This window comes from Sinocyclocheilus rhinocerous, unplaced genomic scaffold (assembly GCF_001515625.1).
Source record: "Sinocyclocheilus rhinocerous isolate Xijiao unplaced genomic scaffold, SAMN03320098_v1.1 scaffold3870, whole genome shotgun sequence".
Taxonomy (NCBI): Eukaryota; Metazoa; Chordata; class Actinopteri; order Cypriniformes; family Cyprinidae; genus Sinocyclocheilus; species Sinocyclocheilus rhinocerous.
In genome coordinates this window covers 167,732-178,528 of record NW_015662158.1, presented here as the reverse complement: position 1 = coordinate 178,528, position 10,797 = coordinate 167,732, and the positions used below count along the sequence as shown (strand labels likewise).

General features: G+C 37.0%; 2 protein-coding genes across 2 annotated transcripts in view; one reads left to right on the top strand and one right to left on the bottom strand.

The window, feature by feature from the left end:
* Window positions 1-551: 551 nt before the first annotated feature.
* LOC107727471 (putative protein TPRXL) lies at window positions 552-4,651 on the top strand (the record flags this gene model as incomplete). Its single annotated transcript, XM_016537342.1, has 2 exons — window positions 552-678; window positions 4,159-4,651. Coding segments are annotated over 2 exons (620 nt in total), but the record flags the coding sequence as incomplete, so codon positions are not given.
* Window positions 4,652-6,497: 1,846 nt separating this feature from the next.
* Window positions 6,498-10,797, bottom strand: part of esrrd (estrogen-related receptor delta) — a 6,270-nt gene continuing 1,970 nt past the window's right edge. Inside the window, exons 3-7 of the mRNA XM_016537341.1 lie at window positions 9,923-10,052; window positions 8,809-8,819; window positions 8,438-8,599; window positions 8,091-8,360; window positions 6,498-6,909 (exon numbers count right to left, since the gene is read on the bottom strand). Of these exons, the coding sequence (XP_016392827.1) occupies window positions 6,665-6,909; window positions 8,091-8,360; window positions 8,438-8,599; window positions 8,809-8,819; window positions 9,923-10,052 (818 nt within the window). The 3' untranslated portion in view covers window positions 6,498-6,664. The remainder of the gene's footprint in view (window positions 6,910-8,090; window positions 8,361-8,437; window positions 8,600-8,808; window positions 8,820-9,922; window positions 10,053-10,797) is intronic.

Sequence of the window (10,797 nt, the reverse complement as noted above, 5' to 3'; positions counted from 1 at the left end):
AAGGGAACGCTAATCACTATAATGGTGAATAAAAAAAATAAAAAAACATTTGAGGAAAATCAACATCAATTGAACATGAAGTTAGCTTATGATGTTCTCTGAAATATTTCAGTTGTATTGAAAATTCAACATTCATGATGACTGGGAAACGAGTGAATGCAACTAGTGAAAGATAGGGCACATAAGTCTGAAGTAATGAATTTAGGTAAAGGGGTGCAGAGCCAGTGGTGGTTTTGTAGGCAAACATTAATGCTTTGAATTTTATGCGAGCAGCTATTAGTAGCCAGTGCAAATTGATAAACAGAGGCATTCTTTTCGGCTCATAAAAAATTAAGCTTGCTGCCGTGTTCTGGATTAATTGTAAAGGTTTGATAGAACTGCCAAGAGAGCATTGCAATAGTCCAGCCTGGACAGAACAAGAGCTTGAACAAGGAGTTGTGAAGCACGTTCTGAAATAAAGGGCCTGTGTTTAAAAAAAGTGTTTCCTTAAACAGTTTAAATGAAACACAATACAGGCAAAAACAGAAATGTTATGTATTTGTGTGTTAAAGCTCTCGGAGGTCCCACTGAAGAGGAGTTACTGGAGCTTTTGGACCAGTGTGATCTGGCACTGACCCGAACACCAGACATGAGTCCTGCCGCGTCTCTCACACACTCCTCACGCAACTCCATGTGCAGGTACACACACCTCCAGTCCTACACCCTCAAACTACATGCCTACACAATTACACATTGCAGTAATATAGTCTCAAACTTAAACATTATACATGTTAACATAGGTATGCATGTTAACCTATTGTAATCACTTAAACCTACTGCATTTTACAGAAATGTGGTCCGTTTTTTTAATCATCTGAAATGTGCTGCAATTTATATTCTAAAGAGGTTTTTATAATGCATTTAACATCAAGCATGCATGAATATGCACGCTACATTAGTTCTAGTATTACGAACAAAAATCTCACTGGATTATTACAATTGATGGCAAAATGAATGTTTGAAAATGTCAACTGATATTTCCTACTGACAGGCTACACTACTTGTAAATCAGGATTTTGTGCAGATTAATAACTTTGGAAGGTAGAGCTGGTTATGCAGTCACTATTTCATATGCATTCCTTCATTCAGTCTGACAACAGAAACGGTAAAATATATCAATGAAAACAGTTTTATTGAGAATTTGGCTGCATCAAAATACAGTATGTGGGCACAGAGAGGCAAACACATGTAATAATAAATAATAAATCTACATTTTGCCTGTTCAGAAGAAGTGAGCTGCCCTGTCCTGTGAATAATGTAAACAGGCTTGTGTAAGTAAATTGCTCAGTGCAAAGAAAGAGAAGTAATGGGAACCTGGTGTTTCTATGTTCTTTTCTCATGTGTCTAATAGACATGAACAAGTGCTTTGAAAAACATCTATGAGCTATGAAAAATGTCTAGTCTTCATGCTCTATGTTAGGCATGGTTTCACTAATGATAAACATACATTTGCATAAAGCATCCATATTTGTCCATGCTCATGTTGATTAGAGTATTAAAAAGTTGAAAATGTTAATTTAAGGTACATTTAGAACAGATAAAATGTGCGATTAAGTTGCGATTAATTACGAGTTAACTCAATACAATCATGTGATTAATCACGATTCAAATATTTTAATCTTAATCAACAACATGTTTTAAAAAAAGAAGTAAATATTAGCATTTTATTTTTAAGTTTACTATATAATAATTGTATTTGTATTTAATACTCCCTTTTTATTTTAGAATATAATAGTATAATCACACTTTATTATTTTGTTTATTATTATAATTTTTTTAAATAACTAAATAAAGTGCAATAATATCATCACTATTATTAATTTATTTTTTTATAGTTATATTTAATTACACTATGTGCAGTGTGAGGATCAAATCAAATCTCCAGGTTCTCTTATGAGAACCAGGCTGAAAAACGTATGTGCACCCCTGGTTATTTGCATGTAATTATGCATAACTTACTGTCATTATTACAGTTGATACAGGTGTAACACAGTCACTGTGAAATAAAGTGTTAGCCTTGGTTTCTCTCATGGCCTGTAGATGGCACTGTTGCTCATTTATATTGTCTCTCATGTCTTTCTGAAAGAAAACACTATGATTATTTAGCCTCAGGAGTGTGTATTTTCTGGGTGAAGGCCTTGAAGAGAAGCATTAACATTCGTTTGCCACTTTGAGGGGGCAGCCATTACTAATCGCTAAGAAATTTCCTTACTACCTGAGGGCATGTCTTGTAAATGAAAAGGAATTAAGAAGAAATCCATAGGTTTCTACACCCAACCCCCTTCCCTCGAGTTTGCTCTCCCAGGTTGCGCACACTAGATGCGTGCACTATCATTAGCAGACCAAATTAAACATTAGCTCTTCGGCTGCCGGTAGTTTGGGCTAATTGCTAATCAGCAGTAAAAGTTGCCTGGCACGGAATATTGCTTACCATAAGCTAAAGGTAATTTGCTGCTTGAGACAAGCTAGGCCAACTTGTCTGTTGTTGTCCAGAGTCCGTTCCTAATTACTGCCGGAGGGCGATGACAGTCATTCAATGGAGATTAAGACTGAGGCGAAAAAATGGAAATGCGCCATAATGCAGGAATGAGCTAGAAATGCTTCTGTCTGCTTTTCTTTAATTTCCCCACTCTTGCTCTGTTTCTCTTCTGCACTCTGTTTATTACCAAGAGGGATGGATTCTCGCATGGCAAATCGACAGCAGGGAAGCTTGTTGATAGCCAAAGAGTCCGTTGAAAAGCTCCATCTTGAACTGATTCCTTGAGCTTTGGGTAATTGGCACGACACTTACAGATATATGCAGTTATATTGGGCACACATAGCATACTGCACGTCATTTTCAATCTTTTCATTTGACAAAAATGTTTTACATATCATTTAGAAAGTATTTCTCAATTTAGGGAGGAGCTACAGTAATTATAGTCTCGTGTAGTCAGACAAAAGGTCTGGGAACCTTGGCCAGGGAACCTTTGAATGGCCAGGTAAAGCAACCAATCAGGTTTCGTTTTGTGTCGCGTCATGTTTAGGGGCGTGGAAATGTCGCCACAATAACAGACAAGTAAAAAAAATTCTTGGACATATTGTAAAGATTCTATGCTTTAAATATCTCACTTACTTTTGTCCGTGGCTTTGACGTTTGAGGCTGAGGCTACAGTAATTAAAACAAAAGTATCTTTTTGTGAATCTTAAGTGAATCAGTTTGCTCACATGATTCATGTAAAGAAATGATTCACTGACCAAATAAAAGATTCGCCAATTGAATAAAGAATTATTCAAATCATTTAAGTTTTGTGACATTTTTTGAAGTGAGCTGTTTATAATTTTGCTAAATTAATTTATATATAATTTTGGGTAACACGACATTCAGTTAGTTATATGCAGTGGTGCACATAAGTGGTCCGCAGGTCCGCATGCGTGACCAAAATAAAAAATGCACTGTGTAAATAAGTTCATACCGCACATTTGCGTACCGACATGGTTGACAGCTGTTAATGCACAATTACCGTTTTAGATTGACAAACTGTATTGTATAATATTTCTATTCAAACTGAAAGCATAAATCTAGGCTACCCGCTGCCGTTTTCAAAGCACACTGCAAAACTGTGACATTTCATTCACTGACTGACGCTTTTCAATTGGCACCGGCAGCGCTAAACACGGAATTCATATTTTAAAAAAGAAGTAAATATTAGCATTTTGTTTTTAAGTTTTCTATAATATAATTGTATTTGTATGTAATACTCCCTTTTTATTTTAGAATATAATAGTATAATCACACTTTATTATTTTGTTTATTATTATAATTTTTTTAAATAACTAAATAAAGTGCAATAATATCATCACTATTATTAATTTATTTTTTTATAGTTATATTTAATTACACTATGTGCAGTGTGAGGATCAAATCAAATCTCCAGGTTCTCTTATGAGAACCAGGCTGAAAAACGTATGTGCACCCCTGGTTATTTGCATGTAATTATGCATAACTTACTGTCATTATTACAGTTGATACAGGTGTAACACAGTCACTGTGAAATAAAGTGTTAGCCTTGGTTTCTCTCATGGCCTGTAGATGGCACTGTTGCTCATTTATATTGTCTCTCATGTCTTTCCCCACAGTCTTCAGTCTCAGTTCGGTGAAATCGGTCGAGCTGCCGGTGGTTTTCGGGGTCCGGCTCCTCTGACCGGTAGTCTGCCCCGTCAGGCCCCGCTGGTTCCCCTCAGCAAACCCCACCTCGGCCTGAGCCAGTCATCTCTGGCCAGCAGCGATGGCCTGGGCTCCATCCGCAGGGGCAGCTTTGTGGAGCGCTGTCAGGAGAGAGCCAAGAGCTCGGACACAGCCGGCCTGGACGCGGGGAGACGCAGTTTAGCTGTGTGCAGTGAGCTCGAAGCGAGACTCGGCCTCAGAATGCAGTCGCCATTCTCCACACCTTCATCATCCTCCTCTTCAGCAGCAGCGGCATCCATGAGAAGACCAGCTTCGGCAGCACCAAGTCCTGCTCCTTCACCGCTCAGTCCAGCCAGATCACAGACACCCACGTCTCCAAGACGACCCCTGACCTCTCCGACCAGTGAGAGCCCGTCCAATGAGAATCCGACTGGATTCGTCTGAAAGAAGAAAGTCATATACACCTAGGATGCCTCGAGGGTGAGTAAAACACAGCCTAATTTTCATTTTTGGGTGAACTAACCCTTTAATTTAATATAAAACTTTTTAATTAATTGTATTACTGATTATCAATAAAATAAATCATTATCATTATTATAATTTAAAAGGTTGTATTAATAATTCATATAATATTTAATTATTCATTATTAATTAGTTTTGTATATGTTATGTATTTTATATATGCAATTTAATTGTAATATACATTTTTAATTAATTTAGTGTTACTGATTATCAGTAAAATAAATAATTATAATAATTTAAGAGGTAATTCAAATGGATATATTAATAAAGAATATAAATATTTAATTATTCTTTATTAATAATTAGTTTTGTATAATAATATAAAATATTTTATGTTTAATGTATTTTATGTTATAGTGTAACTGATTATCAGCAAAAAATTATCATTACAATAATTTAAGAGATGTATTAAAATATATGATAAATAATATAATATTTAATTATTTATTATTAATTATTCATTAATAATTAGTTTTTGTGTAATATTATAATATATCTTTGTCTTTTTACATATACAATTTAATTTTAACATGATTTTTATTTGTCATGATCTACATAATATTAGAACACATTTCTGTTATATAGTTATTCTTCCTTGAACACTGAATTAACCTTTTTAAAGTTGTTGTGTTTGTAAATGCACTCATTTACCTGAAAAAAGCACTCTGGAAAATTCCAAAAAAAATAATTTATTTTCATATAAATAACAGCAGATAGGTGGGCATTTGTAATAAATTAGACAATAAATAGAAAGGCATATTGCTCAATAGCTTGACAATGTACTGCAGACTATTTGTGTTGCTGTTTATGATGCTGACCGTACTGTCTTCAATAGTAACCGAGTTCCCAAAGACTGACGAACCTCTACAGAATAAAAAGTGAAAAACATTGATATATCATGTAAAGCTATAAAATCAAATACATAGTAAAAGATTGTGCTTCAGTGAGACGGAGAGCGATATGAACCTCTCGTCATCAAGTGCAGTTTAGCTGCCAGACTGCTTCAGCTGCGTTAAGCGTCGCACTGGACGCGGTTACCCTGATGTCCACCTGGAGGTTGAGCTGCTCTGTTAAAACCCCTTAAGTGGCACCAGCCCACCTGTCTTTTTTCTCTATTACGTACTTAAGTAATCTCAAAATTCATCCTGTGAAAACCATTTTGAAAACGGACATTGCTTTTCAATGGAAATGGTACTTTAATATCTTTTGGCGGTCTCCTCCCCCTAAGTGGGCGGGGTCAAGTGTCATATTACGCTCTTTTAGTATCAAAACTTTTAATAAACTTGACAAAATACATATCGTCGGAAAGGTCTGTGTCTCAAAATTCCATATTGGGTGGTTATTTTGTGATAGAATAGTAATAGCAGAGTAATTAATAGTACTAATTAGTTATTAGCTAATTATTTAGTTAATAATTAGCTAATAGTATTAATTAGCTTTTAATAGTAATTAAAAAGTAACAGCAAAAAAATTAACAAACCATACATCAATGCAAAGCTTATTTATTCAGATGATGTATAAATCTCAATTTCGAAAAATTGACACTTATGACTGGTTTTGTGCTCCAGGGTCACATTTGTGACAGAAAAATGCATTAAAAAATCATGTTTGGATGGCACCCGGTGGCTGTCTGTGGTATGACGCTCTAAATAAAATATCAATTTTTTTTATATCAACTTCAAATTTGGAACATAGCTTATTTAGACATAAGGATTTAATTTTATATCAATTTTGGATTTAAAAATATTTTGTAAAATACATAAAATAAAATAAAAATTGGTACAGTGTGTTTTCTTTACAGTAATTTAAACTTCTATAACTTTTTGAAATGGTTCCACTTCTGCAATGATCTGCAGATTGTCGTTTGGATAGTGCACTTTCACGTCTATGTTCAGAAATGGGGGTGACACTTTAGGGGTTAAAACACCTCCTGCTCTAGATCGCGGCGTCCAGCATCTCCAGGAAGAGTTTGTGCATGGGCACGCGTCCGTCCCTGTGCAGCCGGCTGAAGCAGCGCACGGCTCTGAGCGCCGTCTGACGCAGCAGCGGGAGCGTCATGAGCAGGCGCCCGGCGCGGTGAGCCTCGGACGGACGCTGGCTGCTCTCGTAGTCCTGCAGGGCCTCGTGGAGCCCGTCCTGGAAGCGCTGCACGGCCTCGGCGCCCTCCACGTTCTCTGCGTCTGAAAGAAAGCGTCGGCGGGGTCACTAGAGCCCCTCGGCTGCTGGAGCGCAGTGTTAAACACTGGGACACCCTGAACGCTTAACGTGAAAAGCACTTAACGTGGCTTTAAAAAGACCAAACTCAATAAACATTATTAATAAATCACTCTATGTACAGACAAGCAGATATGAGCCCATGATACGAACCCAACGCTTCCTATTATTTTACATTTAGTCATTTAGCAGACGCTTGTATCCAAAGCGACTTAAAAATGTCACCCTGGACCACAAAACCAGTCATAAGGGTCCATTAAAAAAAATATTTGAGATTATACTTCTGAAAGCTGAATAAATAAGCTTTCCATTGATGTATGGTTTGTTAGGATAGGAGGACAATATTTGGCTGAGATACAACTATTTGAAAATCTGGAATCTGAGGGTGCAAAAAATCCACTTTTTTGAACCACTTCAAATGTTGACTACTGTATATATATATATGAATGTATGTATGTATGTATATTTATAATGTTTGAGTTTGGTATTTTTAAAACACTGTTTTAATGCATTAAGCCACTTTACGCGTTTTCCTTATAGTGGTTTTCTATGGGAGGAAAACACTTAACGTGTAATTAAATGCGCTGCCTTCACATTCTGGGTTCATCTGCTTGTCTGTAAATAGTTTACTTCATTAATAATGTGTTTACTGAGTTTGGTCTTTTAATAACTCTGTTTTAATGCGTTAAGCCACGTTAAGCGTTCTAGAATGTCCCTTGTTGGTGCTTAATGGGCTAGCCCAGGTCCATCAGGTCACGCTCTTCAGGTTCTTCTGTGTCAAGTGTAAAAACGATAGTTTTCTGGGTGTCGTCTGACTGTAAACGCCCTGCGGTCGGATGCGGGACGCGGCTAATGGATGTATTGATCTGTGCTCTGAACTGCTCTGTTCATATTGATTGGTTTTTCTTTGCCAGTGAGTCTGAGACTGAAAATGGGAACTAAAATAAAGCAGAATGAACTCCTATCACACAAACCAGATATAGACAGAGTTTAGGCAATCCCTCAACACTACTTAAGAAGCATCAATACAAGCATATGGATCAGGAATACTTTTTCCGTGTGTCATTCCATTTTATTACACATAACTTAATGTAAGAGGTTTATATACTGTATATATATATGTATGTGTGTGTGTGTGTATATATACCTGAGTTGGCCAGAGCCATGGCTTTGAGAGTGAGCACCTCCTCCTGGTTGAGGCCCATCTGCTGGTATTTGGAGGTCAGGTATCTCAGAGCCGTGTAGAGATCATGCAGTCCTGCGGCTCGACACTGGCTCTCGTTCAGTCGCAGGTTCTCCGCAAACTGAAGCTCGTCAGCCGAACCCTGAGATCTCCAAACCACGTTCAGCACCAGCGTCTCCATCCAGCCGCTCTGGAGCAGCGCCATCTGATCCACCAGCGAGAGGCCAGAGAAACCTGCCAAACACAGCCAGCGGTTATCTTCATGCAGCACATCTGGATGAGGATTCACCAGATCAGCACTGGCTGTGTACCTGGGATGTGTTTGGCCCAGCCGATCATAACCAGCAGCTCCCTGTTCAAAAGGTCACATAAGGTCAGCAGCGTTTTAAGGTCACTGTCAGGGGTCGCGGGGTCAGGGGCGGCTCTCAGAGGAGCCGGTTCAGATACGAGGAGCTGAGAGATCACTTTGTTTCCTGGAAAGGAAAAAATGAGCATGTTTTATTGATGATGTTAAACCGTTAATCAGGTTAAATCCTCAACCACTCATAATCCACTGACGACAGTTTCTAATGCTGGCCTTCTTGCTCAGGTCCGCTGCTCTTTTGTTAATATTTTAAAATGTTCTAAAGGGTTGCATGAAGGCTGTGTTAATGGATGTTAGTATGTGTGTGGTGAGACTCACGGATCGGTTTGCTGGGCACACACACACACACACACACACACGCACACGGAAAATAATGTGTCATTATAACATAAATAAACATGACTAGTTCTTACTGCTAAAGTACACTTGTGTTCACTGTTCTTGTCATAACAGCTTCACTAAGCAATAGCAAGATAGACACTGTGTCCAAATGTATGGAAGCCCATTTCTGCAATATAAGAAACAAAATCACGCTTTGCCAAGACTTTGCCAAGTACAACTCATAATTACGAGATAAAGTCAAAATTCTAACCAAAACATCATTATGAGATAAAAAGTAAAAATTCTGAAATAAAAGTCATAAATTAAACACACAGTCACTTTACAATTTTGAAATTGACATACAAACTCACAATGAGATTAAGTTGAAATTGTGACAAGAAATCATAATTATGAGATAAAAAGGCAAAATTATGACAAACTAAGCCAATTTAAAAAATCATTTTTGGCATTTTATCTCATAATTTCGACTTTATGTCATCATTTCGATTTCTTGTCATAATTTCAACTTTATCTCATAATTATGACTTAGTACGTCATCATTTTGACTTAGTATGTCAATTTCAGCATTTTATGTCATAATTATGACTTTTTATGCCATAATTTTAACTTAGTATGATAGAATTTTGACTTTTTAGCATAATTTCAACTTGTCATAATTTTGACTTTTAAAGTCATAATATCATGATTATATCATAATTACAACATTTAAAGTCATAATGTCAACTTTTCATATATGACTTTTAAAGTTTTGAGACTTGGATAAATACTGTAACAAATGTATTGCTCATTGTTAGTAACTGATGTTACCATACAATACAGTGCATCTTTTTTGCTTTAACCATACATTTACTTCCTACAATACTTTTCTAAAGAAAAAGAAAGTACATTTGCAATATTCACTCAAACGGTTATGCTGCAAATATCTTTGGATTGTTTATTCAGTACTAAAAAATACTAAATATAAGTGGTCTCAGTCTTTTTGGATCCCACTGTAGGCATATATGGACATAAGTTATTTTAGCCACGGAAAGCAAACATCTAAAGATAAAATGACGGTCAAATAATAGTTAAGAGTTTTAGTGTCAGGTTCTAGAGGAGCTCACCCTCTCTCATCATGCCGGCACGCAGGCACTTCTGGAAACGACATGCTTGGCAGGATTTCCTCCGTCTCTTAGTGATCTCACAGTCGTTCACCACCGGACAGCTGTACTCGATGTTTCCTGAAACACACACAAATCACACCAGATTTACAACGGACACAGAGCACAGCAAAAACGGATTGCACTTTTTTCTTTTGACCTGTTCACACTTTTTTAATTCAGAGGAAAATAAAAAACAGGGAGGAGGGACGGTATCAGGAAACACTGCAAGCTGGATTCAAACTCATGTAGCCTGTGTGAGCAGCACAACTCAATATGCAAGCACACATGCTTTAATGTTGTTAGTGAATGCCATTAATTGTTATTTATTTTTTAATTCAAAAGCCATAAAGACAGACGCTCAGTTGTATGTACTGAAAACTGTAGCTCTACTAAGTGCGATATATCTATCATATGTTCAATCAAACATAAAGTCCATTTGTCCCATGCTTCACAAGCTGAGCTTTCACACAGAAATCCATAGGAGTCCAGACAGAGTTCAACTATTGATTTGCACTGCCTCATAATTTAATAATCATGGCAAGAGGTAGAAAGTTGGGGCTTTCCCAGAGGCCAGAGTATTGACAAATGTTCAACACGCATTAATGCCCAGAGAAGCAAATCCTGGAATTTCCACGGTTAACGTTAATCAATAGATCTGTCTAAAACACAACGCTGGACAAGACTCTGTGGGATGAGAGCATCCGTTATGTGATTGAACACTTCATCAATATATTGATATGTTAACACACACTTGTTCTTTGTCTGCCCAAGGCCAAAGCCAATAAAAACACACCGTCTGCATCCATCAGAAACCTTTACAAAA